The sequence below is a fragment of the Microcaecilia unicolor genome, chromosome 3 (assembly GCF_901765095.1).
Source record: "Microcaecilia unicolor chromosome 3, aMicUni1.1, whole genome shotgun sequence".
Taxonomy (NCBI): domain Eukaryota; kingdom Metazoa; phylum Chordata; class Amphibia; order Gymnophiona; family Siphonopidae; genus Microcaecilia; species Microcaecilia unicolor.
Window position 1 is genome coordinate 305875494 of NC_044033.1, and position 25103 is coordinate 305900596.

The 25103-nt window shown below is 43.8% G+C and overlaps 1 protein-coding gene across 2 annotated transcripts in view; it reads right to left on the reverse strand.

Annotated features, from left to right (window-relative positions):
• SLC4A8 (solute carrier family 4 member 8) overlaps positions 1 to 25103 on the reverse strand; it is a 492841-nt gene that overhangs the window by 170278 nt on the left and 297460 nt on the right. For both annotated transcript variants that reach the window (XM_030198274.1, XM_030198272.1), the window contains exons 6-7: positions 23634 to 23822; positions 22706 to 22800 (exon numbers count right to left, since the gene is read on the reverse strand). In XM_030198274.1, coding sequence (XP_030054134.1) covers positions 22706 to 22800; positions 23634 to 23822 — 284 coding nt within the window. The remainder of the gene's footprint in view (positions 1 to 22705; positions 22801 to 23633; positions 23823 to 25103) is intronic.

Consider the following 25103-nt stretch of genomic DNA (forward strand, 5'->3'; position numbering starts at 1 on the left):
TTATTTTTGAAGGAGATCACCGGCCATCTTCCAACACAAATTGGGAGATGGTCGGCCATCTCCTAAAGCCGGCCAAATCGGTATAATCGAAAGCCGATTTTGGCTGGTGCCAACTGCTTTCCGTCGCAGAGCCGGCCAAACTTCAAGTGGGCATTTTGGTAGGGTAGCAAAGGCGGGATGGGGGCGTGCTTTGAGATGGCCGGTTTTGCCCAACAATGGAAAAAAGAAGGGCGTCCCTGGCGAGAATTTGGTCCACTTTTTTTTCAGGTCCAAGTCCCAAAAAAGTGCCCGAACTGACCAGATGACCACTGGAGGGAATCGGGGATGACCTCCCTTTACTCCCCCAGTGGTCACTAACCCCCTCCCACCCTCAAAAATACAACTTTAAAAACTTTTTTTGTCAGCCTCTATGCTAGCCTCAAATGTCATACTCGGGTCCATCGCAGCAGTATACAGGTCCCTGGAGCAGTTTTAGTGGGTGCAGTGGACTTCAGGCAGGCGGACCCAGGCCCATCCCCCCTCTACCTGTTACACTTGTGGTGGAAAATGGGAGCCCTTCAAAACCCACCAGAAACCCACTGTACCCACATGTAGGTGCCCCCCTTCACCCATAAGAGCTATGGTAATGGTGTAGAGTTGTGGGGTTTTGGGGGGGGGGGGTTTGGGGGGCTCAGCACCCAAGGTAAGGGAGCTGTGCACCTGGGAGCTATTTTATTTATTTATTTAATTTTTAGAAGTGCCCCCCTAGGGTGCCCGGTTGGTGTCCTGGCATGTGAGGGGGATCAGTGCACTACAAATGCTGGCTCCTCCCACGACCAAATGCCTTGGATTTGGCTGGGTTTCAGATGGCCAGCCTTGGTTTTCATTATGGGCGAAAACCGAAGCCGGCTATCTCAAACCAGGCCATCTCTGACATTTAGCCAGCCCGAACCGTATTATCGAAACGAAAGATGGCCGGCCATCTTTTTTGAAAATACAGGTGGCGCCATCCTCGGAGATGGGCGCCCTTAGAGATGGGCGTCCCCGGTCGAAAATGCCTCTCCATGTTTCTACAGTTGGGCAGATGGAGTAATAGACAACTTCTGGTTTCTGGGCTTGTGTTCCTTGGCGATAGTTCAATCAAGTCTATCATGTAATTGGGTGACATGCCAAACAGTATCTTGAAAAAATGAGAGTGCTAGTTTTGAAGAACAGTCTGGCCTTGACTGGGAGCCAGTGTAGCATTGTAAGCAGTGGGGTTGCTCTTTCTTATTTTGATTTTCTAAAAATTAGTCTTGCTTTTGTATTTTGTACAGTTTGCAGTGATGTGCATCCGACATATGTTGTATTGCAGTAATCCAGTTCGGACAGTATCATCGATTGTACAATTATCTAGGGAAATAGTTTCTGATCCTTCTAAGTTTCCATAAGGTTTTAAAGCACTTTGATGTGACTGTTGAGACTTGATTTTCAAGAGATATGTGTTCCCAATATTTTTAGTCGTGATTCGATTGGGTATGTCTTTTGGTCGCAGGTGAAGTTTTGGTCAGTCATGGGGTTATGTTGGCTGGATAGGACTAAGAATTTGGTTTTGTCTCTGTTTGGTTTAAGTTTGAAAGTTGAGGCCCAGTCTTTTTGAGGTCCAACCCTGATTTAACCCTATCCGCTATCTCAGTGATGTATTTGTTAAACAGTATGTAGATAGTCACATCATCTGCATATATAAATAGATTAAATTCCATTTTTTCCAGTTTCTTTGACTAGTGGGGCCATCATGATATTAAATAATATCGGTGAAATTGGGGAGCCTTGTGGCACCCTGCATTCCGAGATCCAAGAGGCTGAGAACTGGAAAGACATCTTTACTAGGTATGACCTGGGTCTTAAGAATCCGTTGAACCAGGTTGCCACTGCTCCACTGATTCCCATGTTATCAAGTAATGTCATTAGTGTTGTGTGGTCTACCATATCGAAAGCACTTGACGTGTCAAATTGTAGTAATAGGATTTTTCTGTCTTGGCTTATCAATCTTCTGAAGTTTGTTATCAGTGTAGTTATGACTGTTTCAGTGCTATGTAGTGGTCTGAAGCCTGACTGAGTTGTGAAGGATAGAGAATTAACTTGTGAGTTCACTAATCTTGTTAGTTGCGTTTTTGGGGATTGGAATCAGTATGATTTTTCCCTTATCAGGGAAGTACCTGTTCGAAAGCATGTATTTTATCTGTTCCGTGAGGCGTTCAGTTGTCTAGTAGGCAGCTAGCATGTGCGTATTTTGTTAACGTTGTTTTAACTGAGTTGGTTGTAGGTGTTGTGAATGATGACCAGGTTCTGTCTACCTTGATATGGTCGTTCTTGGTTTGCTATCACAGTCATGTAAAAAGTCTGTGAGGGTCGTTCATGTTATCGCAAGGTTTGATCGCAGGTTGGTTATTTTTTGCTTAAAGTATTTTGCAAGCTCATTCACTGATGGTAGTGTTTCATTTGATGCTAGTAGGTTTTTTGTGTTTAGTATGTTGTTCATGAGTTCAAATATCTTTTGCGTATTGATCTTATCTGGGCTCAGATATTTGTTGTAGTATTCGGCTTTTGCTCTTTTTATCTTGTGTTTATATGTTCTTAAGGCTTTCCTCCATGTGATTTTATTTGTGTCTGATTTGTTTTTGGACCATTTTCTTTCAAGTTTCCTGCATAGTTTTTTCATCTTTTGTAATCCATCGTTAAACCAGGGTCGTGATTGTTTCTTGTAACTTGTTTTCATTTTGAATAGTGCTATTTTATTTAGTGTGTTTTTACTTACTTCATCCCAATTACTCATAAAGGGGATGTCATTGGGTGATATGTCTATTTGTTCATGCAGTGCTGTTTGCCTGAAGGTGTGATTGTCCACTTTTCCTCTGGTTAAGAACTTGTGCATTGTTGTTAGTTCTCTGTTCTTGCCGTGTTCTTTCCATTGAAGTGTGAATGTGAGTTTGCTATGATCTAACCATGGCACTTCTTCCCATCTGTGATTTTCTAGTATGTGATTGTTTTCTTTTGAGAACCTGCAGGCAATTATGTCCAACAGATGGCCTTTTGTGTGGGGTGAGGTGCCTTGTGGTGTTTTGAAGTCCCAATGAGTCAGGAATGTTAGCAAGTTTCTTGTGTTATGATATTGCTGGTTTTCTAGGTGCAGGTTGATATTGTCTAAGAGAAGGTTTGTGCAGGTGTTTGATATAAATTCCATAAAGACTTCTTGAACGTTTGACCAGCTTCCCGGTGGGCGGTAGAAGAGCATGCAGCAAAGTGTTCCTGTTAATGTTGGGTCTGTGATCTTGCATGCTAGCATTTCAATTGCTGATGATTTGTGTTCAGCAACAGGTTCTACGTTGAAGACAGATTTATATATTAAGGCAACACCACCTCCTTTCCTTTTCGTTCTATTTATTTGCATTATTTTCTAGTCTGGTGGACATATGTAGCCATGTTTCCATTATGAATAGCAGCCCTAGTTGTTCATGTTCAATCCAGTCTCTAATTGTGGCTGACTTATTGACTACAGACCTTGCGTTTATGTAGCCTGCGGGGATTGGGTCATATGTTTTGTTTTTTGTGTTGATATATTTGACTGATTTTAGTTGTCTGTGCATGCAGTCTTTTTTTATTTTATGTTCATTTTGATTGGCTTTGGATTAGTCTTTTTGCCATCTGTGGTACGGCCCTTCTATTAGATTGTGGGGGCCCTGCAGCTGTTCTCCTTTCCTTGAGTGGGGTTTTCAGCCCTAGTTTCTGTACCTCTCTCCTCTTCTGCCGGTTGTAGCGTCCTGCAGATCCTGCCCATCCTGCTTGGCAATCTCTCCCCAGAGGTTCTGCTGCTGCCCTTCAGCAGTGCTAGCCGTGCCAGGGGCTGTGGTTGCAGCCGCTGCTATCTCAGTACCTCTCTTGTCTCTACAGTCTCTACAGATTCTCTCCTGCGTCGGCAGTTTATCACTCACCTGTCACGTGCCACCGGCTGTGACACATGGATGGGTCCAAGTCTCCTCCATGTCAGCAGCCTCGACGTCAGTCCACCCCGCATGTCTCTGCAACTCCCCTGCCGTCGCCAGGGAAGGATAGAAGGAGTAGGCAAGATAGACCCACCTCAGACCATGCCGATCCTTTTACCATCCAGCACTGCAGATGCACCACCTATGGTGTTCCCCGGTCGGCTCCAATGCCTTGTGGTCGCTGCGTTCGGGTGTAGGTTGGGCACCTGTGATGACCCCTGCATTCAGAGCCTTTTTGCCATCTGTGGTACGGCCCTTCTATTAGATTGTGGGGGCCCTGCAGCTGTTCTCCTTTCCTTGAGTGGGGTTTTCAGCCCTAGTTTCTGTACCTCTCTCCTCTTCTGCCGGTTGTAGCGTCCTGCAGATCCTGCCCATCCTGCTTGGCAATCTCTCCCCTGAGGTTCTGCTGCTGCCCTTCAGCAGTGCTAGCCGTGCCAGGGGCTGTGGTTGCAGCCGCTGCTATCTCAGTACCTCTCTTGTCTCTACAGTCTCTACAGATTCTCTCCTGCGTCGGCAGTTTATCAATCACCTGTCACGTGCCACCGGCTGTGACACATGGATGGGTCCAAGTCTCCTCCATGTCAGCAGCCTCGACGTCAGTCCACCCCGCATGTCTCTGCAACTCCCCTGCCGTCGCCAGGGAAGGATAGAAGGAGTAGGCAAGATAGACCCACCTCAGACCATGCCGATCCTTTTATCATCCAGCACTGCAGATGCACCACCTATGGTGTTCACCGGTCGGCTCCAATGCCTTGTGGTCGCTGCGTTTGGGTGTAGGTTGGGCACCTGTGATGACCCCTGCATTCAGAGCCTCCTCAGCTGTAGGGTCAATGCTTTGTGTGCCTCTGGCCAGCCACCTTGCATCCAGGCAATGGGCTCCCTCAGCCTTGTCCGGCCGGCCTTGACGCCCTGTCTCTTTGGTCTGGTGCAGGTTGGCATAGTCTCCAGGGAGAGCACTGCAATGTTTCCTGAGCAGCAGCCCCCACAACACTGAAGCCGCCTTCCTTGGGGGCTCAGCCCTGATCCGGTGAAGTAGGCAGTGGCAGTGCTGGTTGCACCCGGGTTTGGGCAGGCTCCGCTGACTCGTGGAACCTAGTTGTTCACGGAGCTCCTGCAGGTGAGTCTTACTTAGTTGCATATATACTTATTTTGTACCTAGGGCAATGGAGGGATAAGTGACTTGCCCAGAGCCACAAGGAGCCACAGAGGGAATCTAACCCAGTTCACTAGGATCAAAGACCACTGCACTAACTGCTAGGCTACTCCTCCACTATGTAGATAAGTCCATGCACTTTTTGGATATTACAAGGTCGTCTATAAGGAATATTCAAAAGCACTATCTGGATACTGTCTCTGAATATCCTGGTTCTCAGCACTTATCTAACTCACAGAGGTAACTATCTGAAAAGGTGCGTTTGAATACTGACCTTTTATGCGCTGTTTCCTCTAAGCTGTGCAGGAGTCCTCCACCTACAGTCCTGCCAATGGGGGATGCTGTTTCACTATCACATTTTCAATAGTGAGGGACAGGAAAGCTCTGCAGGACTCCAGAGAACCTGTCTGTCTCTAATGATTGAAAACACAATAGAAGCCCCCCCCCCCCCCCCCCCCCCCCACACACACACACACTGGCAGCAATGCAGTTGGAGGACTCCCGCACAGCTTGGAACAGTCCTCATATGATATTATTTTTTACAGCATTTATATATTATTTGGATTTGGCTCACACCTTATTCAGTTGTATCTCAGGGCGAATTACATTGTGGCACACTAGATATTTCCATGACTCTAGAGGGCTCACACTCTAAGTTTGTATCTGAGGCAATGGAGGGTTAAGTGATTTGCCCAAGATTACAAGAAGCAAGGAGGAAGTGACATTGTCTGCTTTGATGGCTGCTTGATTTTAGGGCTCCTGAGTCTTCCCCCCAGTAATCAGCTTCTTTTCTTCATCTCTGACTGCCTTGGACCCAGGTATCAGATGTGGGATGTCTCTTAGCTGTACCCCATGTCTCAGAAAACTACTGATATTAAAGACTCTCTTTGGCAAATCCGTCAAGTGGGGGAAGATGTGGTCACGCGACAGGCCTCTTGGCCTCCACTCCGGAGTAGAGACCTGCCAGCTCATTTTCGAAAGAGAAGGGCGCTCATCTTTCGACACAAATCGGGAGATGGGCGCCCTTCTCTCAGGGCGCCAGAATCGGCATAATCGAAAGCCGATTTTGGGTGTTTCCAACTTCAATCCGTCGCAGAAACGGGTAAAGTTGATGGGGGCGTGTTGGAGGCGTGGTGAAGGCGGAACTGGGGCGTGGTTATCGGCCGAGGAGAGATGGGCGTCTTTAGCTGATAATCGAAAAAAAAGGTGTTTTTACCGTGATATAGGGTCACTTTTTTTGGACCCTTTTTTTTCACGAACAGGTCCCAAAAAAGTGCCCCAACTGACCAGATGACCACTGGAGGGAATCGGGGATGACCTCCCCGGACTCCCCCAGTGCTCACTAACCCCCTCCCACCAAAACAACCCCACTTTAAAAACATTTTTTCCAGCCTCTATGCCAGCCTCAAATGCCGTACCCACCTCCATGACAGCAGAATGTGTTCTATCCTGTGACAGCCTTTCCCTGGTTCTGATGTGGCTCTCGGGTGAGTGTGACATCTTTTCTGTTAAGGGCACTGCAGAGTCACATCAGCAATGCATTGTGGTAGGTGTAGGGTATTGGGCTCCGTGATTCCACTAGCTTGTGGCAAATGCTCACGATGTTAGTAGTTGGTAGGCTCTACTCCCATGGTGCTTTCCCCCCTGCTTACTGGGTCAGGGTGTGCCCTGTTTTATTTCCGGTAGTCCATGAGTTAGTGGCCATTTTTGTAAGCCAGTTTTAGATCCCTTTCAAGTGTTAGCCACATTACAGAACTTAGTTCTTACCTTGAATGTGGCTGAAAGAGGGTATTGTACACCATTCTGCCAGCTCAGACCTACTGCTCATCTCAGTACCAGGGAGACTCGTTGCCAGTGGGGCACAACCTCTGATCTGCAGTTAACTGTGAGTAAGCTTGGTTATTCCAATAAAGGACATTTTCGGAGAGATTAGTCTTCAGGTGTCAACTGGTGTGCCAATGTTATATAGCAGCAACAAGTCCTAGAGGCCTGCGTGTATGCAGGTCCCTGGAGCATTTTTAGTGGGTACCGCAGTGCACTTCAGCCAGGCGGACCCAGGCCCATCACCCCCCTACCTGTAGCACTTGTGCCGGTAAATGGGAGGTCTGCAAAACCCACTGTACCCACATGTAGGTGCCCCCTTCACCCCTAAGAGCTATGGTAGTGTTGTACATTTGTGGGTAGTGGGTTTTGGGGGAGGGGGTTGGGGGCTCAGCACCCGTGGTAAGGGAGCTATGCATGTGGGAGCGTTGTCTGAAGTCCACCGCACTGACCTCTAGGTTGCCCAGTTGGTGTCCTGGCATGTCAGGGGGGCGAGTGTACTACGAATCGTGGCCCCTCCCACGACTAAATGGCTCGGATTAGGACGTTTTTGAGCTGGGCGTTTTTAGTTTCCATTATCGCTAAAAAAAACTAACGCCCAGCTGAAAAACATCCATTTTTTTCGAAAATACGGTCTGTCCCGCCTCTTCACGTACCCGTTTTCAGACATAGACGCCCATGGAGATAGGCGTTCGTGTTTGATTATGCCCCTCCACGACTTTTTCTTTGGAACTGTCTCTTTTATTAGCTGAGGTTGATAATGGGGTTAGGAAGGGGGGAGTTTGCCACCAACAATGCTGGATGTCTGGATTTCTGTCATTCCAAAGGAAGGGAAGGATCAAACTGAGTGTTTGTCGTATCATCCTATATCTGTTCTTAATGTGAATGTTAAGCTTTTTGCCAAGGTCTTGGCTACTAGACTGGGGGAAGTTCTGCCGGCCCTTATTCACCCTGACCAAGTGGGCACTGTGTCCAAGAGACAAGCTCCAGTCCTGCTGAAGTGCCATTTTGGCTTTCATGTTGAGTATAGATGCTGAGAAGGCTGACAGGGTACACTGGAAATTTTTGGATTGATTTTCATAAGGCAGAGTTGGGGGAACCAGTTTTGTAATTGGGTTTCCCAGATATACTCTTTTCCGAGAGATTGTGTTAGGGTGAATGGGGGTAATTCTCTGTTTGCTTTGCCTTTGGTACACAGCAGGGCTGCCCTCTATTACCTTTGTTATTTGCCTTGGGTATAGGAGTGGGTGGAGTAGATTATAAAGTCAGGCTTTTTGCTGACAACGTTTTGTTGTTGCTTTCATCCCCTCTTACTACTCTATCTAATTTGGTTACAACTTTGGAAGCTTATGCTAAGGTGTTGGGATTCAAGGCAAACATGGGGAAAACCGAAGCCCTTAATCTTACCACAGATGATCTTATGTTACAGTGCATAAAAATATGTTTTCCGTTTCACTGGGTTCCTAAAGAGATTAAACGCTTAGGAGTCTAGATTAAATCAGATTATTCTCCATTATACCAAGCTAATTATCCTAAGATTTTTGCAACTATAGGCTCTGATCTAAACCACTGGAAGACTCAAACATTATTCTAGTTTGATAGGATCTCCACTATTAGAATGAATATGTTACCAGGTCTTCTTTATTTGTTCCTCCTTTGGTACTTCCTTTATCAATCCCATGGAAGGCTTTACAGAATAGTATTTTTTGGTTCATTGGAGTGACAGAAAGCCTAGGTTATTCAGGTAAATCCAATTCTGGACCCTCAGTGTGGGGGATTGGGTGTACCAGATTTGTGGAATTTATTACCAAGCTGCCCAGGCATGGGCGGCTGTGGACTGATTCCAAAACCATGTTCATAAATTGTGGGTACATATTGAGCAATCTCAAGTGGGCCCTGTTCCTTTGGGTGACTTGTTATGGTTGCCGGGGGGGTGGGGGGAGGGACTCACTCACTTCCTGATGTTCCTTCCCAATTATTTCTCAGGTTGAGTACACAACCAGATTTTCAACTTTCTCGCTAAACTCCTATTTGTCATAATCCTTTGTTTCCTCCTGCATTGGTGCCTTCGCTTTATAGGAAGTGGCATCATAAAGGTTTGTCAAAATGGGGTCAGTTTTATGATGATGACAACTTGATTTTTGGCCAGAGATTTTAGTCTTCCAATGTCTCATCACTATCCACCTTATAATTGAAAGAGAAAACGCCTAGATTTCGACCCAAATCGGGAGATAGATGTTTATCTCACAAAAACGAATAAATCGGTATAATGGAAAGCCGATTTTGGACGTTTTCAACTGCACTCCATCGCGGAAGCGTACAAAGTTCACGGGGGCGTGTCGGAGGCATGGTGAAGGTGGAACTGGGGCGTGGTTATCGGCCGAGGAGAGATGGGCGCCTTTCGCCGATAATGGAAAAAAAGTATGCGTTTGTAGCTAGAATTTAGGGCACTTTTCCTGGACCCTGTTTTTTCCACGAATAAGGCCCCCAAAAGTGCCCTAAATGACCAGATTACCCCCAGAGGGAATCGGGGATGACCTCCCCTGACTCCCCCAGTGGTCACTAACCCCCTCCCACCACAAAACATGATGTTTCACAACTTTTTATTTTCACCCTCAAATGTCATACCCACCTCCCTGGCAGCATACTGCAGGTCACTGGAGCAGCTGTTAGGGGGTGCAGTGGACTTCAGGCAGGTGGACCCTGGCCCATCCCCCCACTACCTGTTACACTTGTGCTGCTTAATGCTTAGTCGTCCAACCCCCCCCCCCCCCAAACCCACTGTACCCACATGTAGGTGCCTCCCTTCACCCCTTAGGGCTATAGTAATGGTGTAGACTTGTGGGCAGTGGCTTTTGAGGGGGATTTGGGGGGCTCAACACACAAGGGAAGGGTGCTATGCACCTGGGAGCTCTTTTACCTTTTTTTTTGTTTTTGTAAAAGTGCCCCCTAGGGTGCCCGGTTGGTGTCCTGGCATGTGAGGGGGACCAGTGCACTACGAATCCTGGCCCCTCCCACGAACAAATCCCTTGGATTTATTCGTTTTTGAGCTGGGCGCTTTCATTTTCCATTATCACTGAAAAACAAAAACGCCCAGCTCACAAATTGTCGAATAAAACATGGACGTCTATTTTTTTCGAAAATACGGTTCGGTCCGCCCCTTCACGGACCCGTTCTCGGAGATAAACGCCCATGGAGATAGACGTTTTCGTTCAATTATGCCCCTCCACGCGTATTTACAGTTGGCCCATTTTTTGTCTAACAAGAAGTACAGATCTTGGTTGGTTGAGGAATTTTCTTTTTTGGAAGATATGTGAAGATTTTTAGTGAGTATGCACTATACTTACCTCAGGGACCTTGGGTCTCCAGACCTCTCCCATAGGAACAAATGGGAGGTGGAAGAATGAGAATTGCTGGAACAAACACTTGCTACCGTGGCAATTGCATCTAATGTAAAAAAAAAAAAATATATATATATATATATATATATATATATATACACTCCATTTAAGTGCACGTCGTCGGATAAGAGCATGCTCTGTTTAACTGCATGCCGTACTTCGGTCACGTTGTTGGCACCATCAATTTCTATGGGGACAAACTTTGTTTTAGTGCACCACTGATAAGTGCAAGATTCACTGCAGCTAGACTCATATTCGGTAAAACAAAATATGAAAGCGTTAAACCCCTACGAGAAAAGCTACACTGGCTCCTTCTTAAAAAATGCATCACATTCAAAATATGTACCCTAGTTCACAAAATCATTCACGGAGATGCCCCAGCCTACATGTCAGACCTGATAGACTTACCACCCAGGAATGCTAAAAAATCATTCTGCACATTCCTCAATCTTCACTTCCCTAACTGCAAAGGTCTAAAATACAAACTAATGCATGCGTCAACCTTCTCCTACTTGAGCACGCAATTCTGGAACGCACTGCCGTGCAACTTGAAAACAATATATGAACTAATTAACTTCCGCAGACTACTGAAGACCCATGTCTTTAACAAGGCATACCACAAAGATCAACAAATGTGAACTCCTCCACATATATCCAGAATTGTCTTATAATACTTGCTTGTTATACTATTATCACGCTTTATCATGTACCCAAGATCCTTCTGTAATACTAAATGTCTATTTTCTTATATATTTCCACCATCCATGATGTATTGTAAGCCACATTGAGCCTGCAAAGAGGTGGGAAAATGTGGGATACAAATGCAATAAATAAATAAATAAATAAATAAATATGCATGGTTCAAGACCGCTCCTCTGTAGGAAACACTCCGCATAAGCACATGCATGGAATATGGAAGCCAATTGGCCCCTGACAAACAATGAGATTTCAAATTTACTGCCTCTTTAACTGCCACAGGCAGAATAAGCGCAAGAATGTTGTTAGGGCGTACACGGGGGGTCGTCGTTGCGGCAGAACTGCAAGACTTTAACACTGGCTGAACGAATAGAAGTTCTTATAAAATTAGAAAACAAACAAAGTCAAGCATCTATTGCTAAAGAATATGGTGTCAATCCCAGTCAAATTTCACATGTCTTGAAGCAGAAAGACCAGCTTCTGGAAGACTGGCAAAACAATACAAATCCACAACGGAAACGAAAACAGGCGGGAAAAGCTGAGGAGGTAGAAGATGCTCTTCTTCGGTGGTTTTCTCGAGTCAGAAGCAGACAGTTTCCTGTCAGTGGTCGACTGCTTATGGAGAAAGCTAACCAGGTAGCAGAAAGTCTTGAACTGACTGAATTCAAAACCACTGTTGGATGGTTGGAAAGATGGAAGGAAAGGAACAGCATAAAATTCAAGAAACAGCATGGTGAGAAACAAGACGCTGATGACTTTGGTGCTGAAAATTGGGGTGTTTCAGTTCTTCCTACCATCTTGAACGAGTTTGCACCTCGTGACATTTTCAATGCTGACGAAAATGGTCTCTACTGGCGAGCGATTGCTGATGAAACACTTGCAGTCAAACATGCCGAAACTACTGGAGGTAAAACATCAAAGGACCAACTGACAGTCCTCCTTTGCTGCAATATGGATGGAGGTGAGAAGTTGGAACCCCTCGTCATTGGAAAGAGCAAACAGCCCAGTTGCTTCAAGAAAGTTAAGCGACTTCCTGTGTCATACGAGGCTAACGCAAATTCATGGATGATTGGGGAAATTGGGAAGCAGTAGCTAAAGAAGTTAGACACTAGAATGCGGGCACAAAAGCGTCAGATTTTGCTGCTTTGTGATAATTGTGCTGCACACAGGGATGATGTCAGGCTGTCTAATGTCAAGGTGGTCTTCCTGCCACCAAACATTACCTCTCTGATCTAACCTATGGATCAGGGCGTAATAGCCAATTTCAAACAACATTATCGGGCTCTTGTGCTACGTCATCTGATGAGCGTTATGGAAGACCAGACTGCCAAGGATAAATGTGCTGTTGAACTGGCTCGTAATCTATCACTGTTGGATTCCCTACATATGCAGAAAGAAGCCTGGAATCATGTTACACAGGCAACCACTGTGAACTGCTACAAAAGGGCAAACTTTGTTAAGGATGTGGAGGGGGATGCAGCTGTTGCAAACGTGTCAGATGAAGAGGTTATTGACATACCAGCCAGTGTTACTGAAGAGGAGTTCCCTCGCTAAGTAGTTGTTGATTACGATCTATAAACAGCTGAAGACAGCACAGATGTCGAGATATGCGCCTACACGCAGGCAACAACGGCTGATGATGGAACAGATGAAGAAATGAGCAGCGAGGCACATGCTGATGAAATTCAACAACCTCCTCCTGTCACTTTTGCAAGAGCACTGGAGAGTCTCAACACTGTGCAGGCCTATCTGGAGGCAACTAGATGTCAGTGCTATGACAGTTTTTACTGTCTGGCAGATATAGAGGGGCATAATTGAACGAAAACGCCTATCTCCATGGGCGTTTATCTCCAAGAACGGGTCCGTGAAGGGGCGGACCGAACCGTATTTTGGGAAAAAATAGACGCCCATGTTTTATTCAACAATGTGTGAGCTGGGCGTTTTTGTTTTTCAGCGATAATGGAAAATGAAAGCGCCCAGCTCAAAAACGAATAAATCCAAGGGATTTGTTCGTGGGAGGGGCCAGGATTCGTAGTGCACTGGTCCCCCTCACATGCCAGGACATCAACCGGGCACCCTAGGGGGCACTTTTACAAAACCAAACAAAAAGGTAAAAGAGCTCCCAGGTGCATAGCACCCTTCCCTTGTGTGTTGAGCCCCCCAAATCCCCCTCAAAACCCACTGCCCACAAGTCTACACCATTACTATAGCCCTAAGGGGTGAAGGGGGGCACCTACATGTGGGTACAGTGGGTTTGGGGGGGTTGGACGACTAATAAGCATTAAGTAGCACAATTGTAACAGGTAGGGGGGGATGGGCCTGGGTCCACCTGCCTGAAGTCCACTGCACCCCCTAACAACTCCTCCAGTGACCTGCATACTGCTGTCAGGGAGCTGGGTATGACATTTGAGGGTGAAAATAAAAAGTTGAGAAACGTCATTTTTTGTGGTGGGAGGGGGTTAGTGACCACTGGGGGAGTCAGGGGAGGTCATCCCCGATTCCCTCCAGTGGTCATCTGGTCATTTAGGGCACTTTTTGGGGCCTTATTCGTGAAAAAACAGGGTCCAGGAAAAGTGTCCTAAATTCTAGCTAAAAACGCATACTTTTTTCCCATTATCGGTGAAATGCGCCCATCTCTGTTCGGCAGATAACCACGCCCCAGTTCCGCCTTCGCCACACCTGACACGCCCCCATCAACTTTGTCCGCATCCGCGACGGATTGCAGTTGAAAACGTCCAAAAATCGGCTTTCGATTATACCGCTTTATTCGTTTTTGTGAGATAAACGTCCATCTCCCGATTTAGGTCGGAACTTGGGCGTTTTTCTCATTCGATTATAAGCAGGATAGTCTATGGAACTCACAGACCCAAGAGTGTACAGAGGACTATAACTGATTACTTCAAGTAAAGCCTAATGTCAGTTAACTGAGACTCTATACTGTACGTATAATAATAAACAGTACTGTACATATGTTTATCAGATGTCAAGCTTCTTTGGGTTACAACGGATAAGTGCACGCTCTAGTTAACTACATGCATTTCTTTGGTCCCAGACCCTTGCACTTAAGCGGATTGCACTGTATATATACACATTTTATACAGAAGTTATCTGACTCCGGTGAGACTTAGTCGCTGGTTTGTCAACACTAATCCTCTTTGTTGAAGATGTGGTGGCTCTCCTGGAACCATGGGTCATATTTGGTGGTCCTGTCCAAAGGCTGTTGTACTTTGGAACAGTATTCACTTTCAAATCCACTGGATTACTGGACTGAAGATCCCCTGAGACCCTGGCATATTTTTCCTTAACAGGCCTATTCCAGGACTGCATAAAGCCCACATTAGTTTGGTTTGTCATTTTTTACATGCAGTAACTTTGACTTTGGCTGCTGTATGGAAGGCCTCTGGGACACCATCTGTTCGTTTATAGCATCTTAAACTGTATCATGTTAATAAGATGGAAAAGTTGAGTGCAGAAAGGCATTAACTGTGTTGGGAAATGGAATAGGATTTGGGGCAAAGTGTGTAATCCAACTTTTGTGGCTTGATTAGGGTCTTTCATTTGGTACTTTGGATGTTTTGTATGCGCTGGTATGGTCTTTCCCCTTGTCCATTGGGGATGGTTGGTGACAGATGGGTGTTTGTTGCTGGATAGTGTGAGGGAGGTTTTGCTATCATTTAAGAGGGGAATTTGGAAAATTGTTAAAAATCAGAAATCTCAACGATTGTTTTCTTTAGCTGTTTGCTTCTGTATGGTATGTAATATTCTTGACTTGCAGTTTCATTGAATAAAAATTTATTTAAAATTAAAAAAAAGATCACAAGAAGCTACAGTAGGATATGAACCGAGCTTTCGTGGTTCTCATTCTGCTGCTTCAGCCAGTAGGCTACATGGGTGCTGTAAGGTGCTTAAGTACCCTCCCGTCAACACTGATAGTGGGTCCGCATTCCAGAACACCTCTTCAAACTTCCAGACCCATGACAGCTGAAAGACATTAAAGAGGTACTGTGGGAGGCAGACCTGTGAGTAGGAAAGCACAGGAACCCACAGCACCTACAGAAGTGACACTTATTCTAGTACCATAAACTAGGATGATTTACAACAAATCATATTATAGGCACTATCGGGCACTTAGGCAGACCTCAAAATTTTTTGGGGGGGCGAGGGGCTTGAGCCAAAAGTGGGGGTCCAATTTGTCCCACCTCCCCACTGCCCTCTGCCCCAACCCCAAATACTTGGGCTGGTGGGGGTCCCCAAGCCCCATAAGCAGAAGCCTTCATCCAGCGCTGTTCGCTGCCACGATGCCTGCCCTGCTTCCACCCAGTGCATGCATGCTTGGTTTTAATGACATTGATCATGCACACGGGTGGAGGGGGGGGGGGGGGAAGCAGGGCAGGCAGTGTGGTGGCGAACAGTGCTTGAAGAAGGCTTCTGCTGCTGGGGCTTGGAGACCCCTGCCAGGCAAACCAGCAGGCCTTGGGAGGCCCAAATCCAATTTGGGGGGTGGCACAGGCCCCCAAGGCCCTCACCTCATGGCTATGCCACTGGACACTACGGGAGGTAATTTTATAAAGTCATTTTCACATGTATTTGGCCACATTCATGCATAAGTGACCTCTTATAAAATGCCTATCAGTGTGAAAGTATGCATGATGACCTAATGGTGCATACTTTACTGGCAGGTATGTACAGGGGTGAAGGCATAGCATTGGCAGAGTTTGTATGTAAGCACCTAGATTTTAGAATATGCTAATCTATATGTCTATTTGCATAATCTAGGCATGGGCACTTATACTTGATTAACAATAGGCGTAATTGTCTACATCTGCAAGTTAGGCTCCAATTTCTGCTGCTTAAACTATATTTGATAAAGACATAAAAACACCTACTTGTCTTCTTAAACCAGGCACTCTGCTATAAAATTACCCTACACAATTCTTTGAGCTTAATATTTAAGTAAGTAGCTGAAGCAATGAGTGACTAAGCGACTGGGCATATGTATATTTATAAAATACTATTTATCTGAACTAGATGAATGATTAGAAAAAGGAATGAGTAGTTAGAAACAGAATATTACTTCCCTGTTAGTCCCACATTTGCTGGTTTAGAGGCCCTTTTACAAAACCACATTAAGCACTTAACCCACAGTTTACCTAAACTGCACACTGTGTTTCTGTGCTGTGCTTTTTGCACTAATTGGCACTTTTGCAGTTAGCGTGAAGCCACTTATTGTCTCGTAAACAGTTGCTAAGTGCTTCCACGCTAAAACGAAGCACAGTAATGCGTAGCAGGGGAAAATTTAAAATGGCACCCGTAATGGCAAATGCTGGGAACACCCCCCAAAATTGTCACGTTAGTTTATACTCACCACACAGGAAAGTCCTGCCTTAGGCTGTGGTAACTGCAAATTTTACTGTGGTTTAATAAAAGGATCCCTTCATTGTTCAAAATAAGCCATGCGTTCTGCCTCATTTTTTTTTAAAGCAAATTTCAATTATGTTTCTATCAGCGATAATTCTCTCTGAAAAGACTGTTATCGATGAGATATGCACTTGGACACATGGATACTCAGAAACATTCACGCACACACAGAAACATGAACACTGATAGGCTGGGGGATGGGAAGAAATTCATATGAAATAATTGCACATGGAGATTCCAAGAGTCCTTAGGCTTGCTGGGGCTTCTCACTCTTGCAGAAATCCAACATTAAGCCAGAACTCAAGAAACTTATGATCCAGGGTTTTAATTTTAACTTCAATGTTTTCTTTCTCCATAAAGGGAAGTTGTGAGAGAATGGTGGCTACTCAGAGAATGGGAAGACTAAAGACTGAATAAAATAGAAACCAGTGTTCCATTTGAGAAACAGGTGGTGAAACAATGGGCTCGATATTCAGCCAGCGGCAATCAGCATTTTGCTGACTGCCGCCAGTGTAAAACCCAGAATTCAATGCTGGGTTATGTCTTGGCTCCAGCACTGAATTTCCATGTTTCTGGAGCCGGCTAACACTTAGCTAATTAAATGTGATATTCAGCACTTAACCAGATATGGGTTACCACATAAAGATAGCACTGACTTTTGTGTGGTCCTATTTATATATATCAGTACTTAGGGCCAGATGCATTAAGGTCCTCGGAAAAGTCCTTCCCTTACCGATTCCATAGCGAACCGGTAGGGAACGGCCATGCATCAAGGAATTGGAATGCAAATGAGCTGCTCGTTGTATCTCACTTGCATTCTCTATTCCCTCGGAAGCCAGTCGGCCAGTCGGCTGGTCGAGCATGCGCAAAGCAGCCAAGCGTTATGCTGGCTGCTCTGCGCATGCCAAATACATCCAGAAAGGACATCCCTGATGACGTCCGCCTTTTCCGCTTTGCCTGTGGCCGTCCCTGCGCCTCCCTGTGCCGCCCAGGAAAGGAAGATGCTGCGCCGCTCACCCCCTCCATGGCCTGCTGCAGGAAGGCTCCGATGTGGCTCGGGTTCCTCCCTTCCGTGATCCTAGCAAGAGAACACATTTGAGGACGTCCATCGTCTGACTCTGCCCTTGGAACAGCTGTTCAGTTCGACGCTAACCAGTTATTTTCAGTGGCACTAACCAATTAAGTGCTTGCCACGAGCAGGTGATTTAACCATCCATGAGCCAATTCTGGCTGGTTAAACTGCTTTGAATATTGACTCCAATATTCATAAAAATTTATTTATTTACTTATTTATTTATTGCGAACATTTATATCTCACATAATCCCACTAGGGCAGGCTCTATGTGGCTTACAACATTTGGTGAAAAGAACAACATAATAATTGCCTCACATAATAATGTATCAAAACGTTAGAAAACCAAAATACAATGTCTTTATTAGAAAAGTAAATAGTGCTGCCTCCAATTACCCTACAAGGAGCTTTACTCTTCATCAGGAGTTACTAGTGAGACCATAAAATGTATCTTTTAAATCGATTTACTGCTGACTGTTCTGTAAATTTTATTTGTGGGCTAGGTAGCTTCTTCCTGCTTCTTTAAACTAGAAACTGGGGGAAAGTCGACAGTCGCTCAACAGCGCATGTTTTGAAACAAGGTAAAGTTGCAATATAGACCACAGTAAACCAGGGGGCTCATTTTCGATAAAGAAAAATGTTTAAAAAGGGGCATTAAGCAGCATTTGGACATTTTTCTCACCAAAACCTCCAAATCTGTATTTTTGAAACCCATTTCAGTTCCATGCAGTGTGTCCACATCTCAAGGGGACATGTCAGGGACGTGTTAAAGGTGGGATCTGTGCGTTCCTAAGACTTGGACGTTTTGCAGCCATGATGAAACAAAACGAAAATGTCCAGAACTACAACTAAGACGTTTTGGTCTAAACTTGCTTTAATAATGACTAAGCCACAAAAAAGTGCCCTAAATGACCACTGGAGGAATAAAATAATGACCCTCCCCTCTTACTTCCCCAGTGGTCAATGACCCCCTCCCACTGGAGGGATTAATGCATAAGCCCCTCCCACCCTTCAAAGATGTGAAAGAAATAGTACATAACAGCCTCTATGACAGCCTCGGATGTTATAGCCAGTCCTACTAGAGAAGCAAGCAGGTCCCTGGCATAGCCTGGTGGTCGATGCAGTGCACTGTGGAGAAGGGGACCCAGGCCTATAATCCACTCTAACTGTTCCACTTGTGCTGGAAAGTGTGAGCCCTACAAAACCCACCAAAAACCAGTACCCACATATAGGTGACACCTGCAGTCGTAAGAGCTATTGTAGTGGTGTACAGCTGGGTACAGTAGGTTTTTTGTGGGTTTTGGAGGGCTCACTATACAATATTAGGGTTGAATAGTGAAATATGTACCCAGGACCTTTTATGTGGTCCACTGCAGTGCCCCCTAGGATGCCCCACTGCTCTGCTGGGATGTCTGTGTGGGCAGTCTACGAAGATTGCTGGCTCCTCCTATATAACAATGGCTTAATTTTGTGTGTTTTTCACTTGGACTTTTTTTTTTAATGGGCCAAAGAGATAAATGCACAGAGCACAAAAACATTTAGCAAGTGGCTATTTTTGACAAAAAAGATAGACACTTTGCTGTTTCGAAAATCGCTATATTTACTATTTGGATTTTGGACTATTTGAGCAAATCGTTCAAAGGCAGATTTAGACTTTATTTTGAAAATGCCCCTCCACATGTCTTTAATGAAGAGCACACAGATTTTAAAGACTGCAAATTATCACTGTCAACTGCAGAGCAAGTTGTAAATAGGAACAACAAACACTGTTTGAAATGCTTATACGCAAATGCCAGAAGCCTAAGAAATAAGATGGAAGAGTTAGAATATAATGCACTAAATGAAAAGAGAGATACAATAGGCATCTCTGAGACCTGGTGGAAGCAAGATAACCAACTGGACACTGTCATACCAGGATATAAATTATATTGCAGCGATAGGATGGATCAAATTAGTGGAGGGGTAGCATTATTCATTAAGGAGGGCCTTGAAATTAATAGACTAAAAATTCTTCAGGACACAATACACATCTTGGAATCCCTATGGATAGAAATTCTCTGTGTAAAGGAAAAAAGGATAGTGAGAGGAGTATACTACCACCCACCTGGCCAGGATGAAAAGACAGGTGCAGACGTGTTATCAGAAATTAGGGAGGCTAACAAACTGTGGAACACGATAGTAATGGGTGATTTCAATTACCCCAATATTGACTGGGTAAATGTAACATCAGGGCATACCAGGGAGATAAAATTCCTTGATGAGATCAAGGACTGTTTATGGGAGCAGCTGGTTCAGGAACCAACAAGAGGAGGAAGAATTATAGACCTAGTCCTTAGTGGAGGTAATGGTACTGTGGCCACTGGATAACAATGATCATAACATGATCAAATTTGATATAATCTCTGGAGTAAGTATACACAGGAAATCCAATACATTAGCATTTAACTTTCATAAAGGAGACTATGATAAAAAAGAGGAGAAAGGTTTAAAAAAAACCTTAGAAAAACAGCTGCAAAGGTCAAAAATTTACATCAGGTGTGGATGCTATTCAAAAATACCATCCTGGAAGCCCAGACCAGATATATTTCATGTATTAAAAAAGAAGGAAAGAAGACCAAATGACAGCCAACATGGTTAAAGAGTGAAGTGAAGGAAACTATTAGAGATAAAAGAAAATCCTTCAGAAAATGGAAGAAGGATCTGACTGAAAATAACAGGAAATAGCATTAGGAATGGGAAGTCAAATACAAAGAGAGACAGTGAAAACAAGATTCAGTTGGAGACAAAAACACATAGTAAAAACATTTTTAGGTATATTAGAAGCAAGAAGCCAGTAAAAGAATCGGTTGGACCGCTAGATCACTCAGCAGTAAAAGGGGCACTCAGGGATGACAAGGCCATAGCGGAGAGATTAAATTAATTCTTTGCTTCGGTGTTCACTGAGGAAGATGTGGGGGAGATACCAGAGCCAGAAATTATATTCAGTGCTGATGAGTCAGAGAAACTGAAACAAATAACTGTAAACCTGTAAGATGTAATAGGGCAGTTTGACAAACTGAAGAGTAGCAAATTGCCTGGACTGGATGGTATACATCCCAGAGTACTGATAGATTTGAAAAATGAGCTTCCAGAGCTTTGTTAGTAATACGTAATTTATCTTTAAAATCCAGCATGGAACTGGAAGATTGGAGGATGGCCGATGTAACGCCATATTTTAAAAAGGGTTCCAAAGGTGATCCAGGAAATTATAGACTGGTGAGCCTGACATCAGTGTCGGGCAAGATGGCAGAGACTATTATAAAAAACAAAATTACAGAGCACACATAAATATGGATTAATGAGACAAAGCCACCATTGATTTAGTCAAGGGAAATCTTGCCTCACCAATCTACCACATTTCTTTGAAGGGGTGAATAAACATGTGGAAAAAGATGAGCTGGTCGATATTTGTGTATCTGGATTTTCAAAAGAAGAGTAGATAGTGGGATTCCCCAGGGGTCTGTGCTGGGACTGCTGCTTTTTAACATATTTATAAATGATCTAGAGATGGGAATAACTAGAGAAGTAATATAGGGCCCTGTTTACTAAGATGCGCTAGTGTTTTTAGCGTGCACTAAGCATTTGCGCTCGCTACCCCTGAAGACGCCCATAGGAAAATTATAGGCATCTATACAGCACACACTAATGCTTAGTGTGCACTAAAAATGCTTTAAAGCACCTCTAGCGTGACTTTGTAAACAAGACCCTACATTTGCTGATGACACAAAGTTATTCAAAGTTGTTAAATCGCAAGAGGACTGTGAAAAATTACAAGAGGACCTTATGAGACTGGGAGACTAGGCATCCAAACGGCAGATGACGTTTAAAGTGAGCAAGTGCAAAGTGATGCATGTGGAAAAGAGGAACCCAAATTATAGCTATGTGATTCAAGGTTCCACATTAGGAGTCACCGCCCAGGAAAAGGATCTAGGTGTTATCGTTGATGATACGTTAAAATCCTCTGCTCAGTGTGCAGCGGCAGTAAAGAAAGCAAATAGAATGTTAGGAATTATTAGGAAAGGAAAGGAAAGGAAAGGAAAACAAAAATGAGAATGTTATAATGCCTTTGTATCCCTCCATGGTGTGACTGCGACTTGAATACTGTGTAATTCTAATCACCGCATCTCAAAAAAAGATATAGCAGAATTAGAAAAGGTACAGAGAAGGATGACGAAAATGATAAAGGGGATGGGCCGACTTCCCTTTGAGGAAAGGCTAAAGTGGCTAGGGCTCATCAGCTTGGATAGGAGATATGATAGAGGCCTATAAAATATTGAGTGGAGTGGAATGGATAGATATGAATTGCTTGTTTACTCTTTCCAAAAATACTAGAACTAGGAGGCACATACTGAAGCTACTAAGTAGTAAATTTAAAACAAACTGGAAAAATGGTTCTTCATTCAAAATGTAATTGAACTCTGGAATTCATTGCCAGTGAATGTGGTAAAAGCAGTTACCTTAGCAGAGTTTAAAAAGGTTTGGATAATTTCCTAAAAGAAATGTCCATAAGATGGACGTCGAACATCCACTGCTTATTTCTAGTTTAAGCAGCATAAAATCTGTTTTACTGTTTTGGGATCTTGCCAGGTACTTGTGACCTGGGTTGGCCATTATTGGAAACAGGATACGGGGCTTCATGGACCTTTGGTCTGTCCCAGTATGGTAATGTTTATGTTCTTATGCAGCCTTCCAGCTCATTCAAAAGCAGACTCCTTCCCATCCCATCTAACCTAGTAACTGAAGTGTCAATTGTCCCACTCAGAACCACAGATCAGTTTTCTCCACAACCTGGAATAAGTGAGTTCTCAAGTCAGGCAGACGATGCCACTGTTGTGCAAAGGCTGAGACATCATCCCATCCGCTCCACTACAGCAATCCCAGCCCTCATCCAAGTCAGCCCAAGAAACAGAAGAAAGAATCAGGAATCGAGAGGAACAGGTCAAGATGGCCCTCATTGTATATGCATTGCATTTATGGTCTTTACAAAAACCAGGATTTACTAGTCTATAGGCAGAGTGAGAGTAAACTTAGGAGTGTCTCAGGCTGTCCCTTATGATGTAAATCTTATAACCCTAAACGACCCAGCTGGAATACTGGTTCTCACCTTGCTGAGGTCAACAGAACTGTTGTTTTCATGTCCCACTCCATTCTTAACTTCTAGAGTAGCAGGAGTGGACTGAGGTGACACACTTAGGCTTGCTGAAAATTAAAATAAATAAATGAGATTAAAATAAATAAAGTTAAGCTTCTGAATCCTTGAGGAGAAGAGGAAAGAATATTTCAAATGGAAGCACAGTTTAGTGTAATGCAGTTTTTCTATTACTTTTCTTCTCTGTATTAACTGATGTACTTATTTCTGATTGTAATCGCAGTAATCAGCGGAATGTACTTCACAAGCTAGATAATATGTGTCTCTTGCAATAAAAAGTCTGAGCTTGTATATATAGAACCCCAAATTGATTTTTTTGGTTTTTACAGACCTCAGTATGGGGATCAAATGGCTAATAGACTTTAATGCCGTATTTGAGCACCCAAAATTGTCACTGGTCCTTATATGTAATTTTTTTAATGATTTCAAACCATTAATCATGGCTCTCTTGGAAGATGCTTCTTTTGTCTTTAAAGTCTACTATGTTTAAATAATAGCTATGGCTTTATAATAGTCAACTTAACTTTATAATGAAGTCGGCTGTGGAGGGTTCTTCTATCCAACATGCAATGTGATTCGCCGACTAGCAGCTGTTTCAAGGATGTACCCCCCAAGTTAACTGCCTGCCATACATGGCAACAAAAATCTTCACTGGCATCTTTCTGATTGTATGCATATTTCTATCATATGCAAAAACCTGCTAAACTGCAAGGTTTGTAATACCTATGATGAGCTCCCAAACAACAAAAAATAGCTATTAATAGCTATTACTAGTTGGCTTAAATCTGCCCCTGCCTCTCTTAGTCCCTTCTCAATAATTCAATGACAGTCGTCTCTCTTTTCTAAAGTGTGACAGTGTGACCTTCACTCTCAGAAAACCTACCGCTTTTATCCATGGAGTGAGGATCTGACTGCTTCTTGCCCACTTCAGTGAAGGAGCGGACCATGGGGATGAGGTTATTCCTCTTCTTCTCAATCTGATGGTGGTGCTTTTTCAGCAGGGCATCCCGTACCTTCACTCGGATGCTATCATCCAACTCACTAGCATATTCCTGATGGTCCAAGATCACATCTGTAAAAAAAGGATTTGTACATAAATTAATCAACAAACAGAGAGGGCCTTTGCTGACGGATGGCTCAGAACATCTGTGCAGTTTCCCTCCATGGAGCCAGGCAGTCATTGATTTAAATGTAGTTTCTATACTTCCATGCCTCTCTCTCTCCTTTGCTCTGTATCTCCTATATTTTATCTCTGCTTGTGACCTTTAAGTTTTGTCCTTTATACCTCAGCCTCCAAGATTCTGATTAATATCTGATTCTTCCCTTTTGTTTCCTCGATGACTTCAGCAGCCTCACCATGTACCCATTTCCCCTCAGTCTTGCAACAGTTTGCAAACATATTTATACAAAGCCAACTTCTTCAATGTATAACTTGAACTATGGAAAAAGCTTAATGCAAAGAGAAGTGAATTAACTGATCAGAATAAGCAATTGAACTGAATGATATTCTGAATACAGTGAGTGAAAACCCTGAGAACTTCAAATTATGATCCAGGGAATTAATCCACTGGTCAAGCCCTCTAAGTTTCTCTTAGGTTCTGTTCCAAAGGAGAAATATATTGTCTACAAATCTTTTCCATAAAATCACAGATTTAAACTCTGGTGCTGAATATAAATGGTTCTTTCCAAACTTAGCCATGTAGAGGGCGGTCACTGATGGGGCTGTCGCCCCCATGGCCATCCCCCTGTGTTTGTTGAAAAAATTGCACCAAAAATAATTCTCACAAATAACCAAAGTGGCTAACTCCATTTAAAAAGAAGTGGATATGCATGCTGGTTGAGAACGCTGCTCCAAAATTTCTTGACTAAATTAGTTTAAAGAAATAGACAAAGGTTCTAAAATTGAGTCTCTTGTAGATACTATGGGTCTCCCCAGCTTTTGGCTGTTTATTTATTTATTTATTTATTTATTGCATTTGTATCCCACATTTTCCCACCTCTTTGCAGGCTCAATGTGGCTTACAATATTCATGAGTAATGGAAATATATCAGAAAATAAACATTTAGTGTTACAGCAGGATTTTGGGTAACATGATAATGATAAAACATGGTAGTAATATAACAAGCAGTTATTGTAAGACAGTTCTGAATATATGTGGGAGAGTTGTGACGTTAACATGCCTATTTTTAAAGCTGGTTGTACAATGTTTTTAATCCTTTTTTTCAATTGAAGCACAGGGTTTTCTATTAATTTCTTGCAGGTGTTAACATCGGATAAATGTCTGTGTGCTTCTTCCATATACAGTGGGGGAAATAAGTATTTGATCCCTTGCTGATTTTGTAAGTTTGCCCA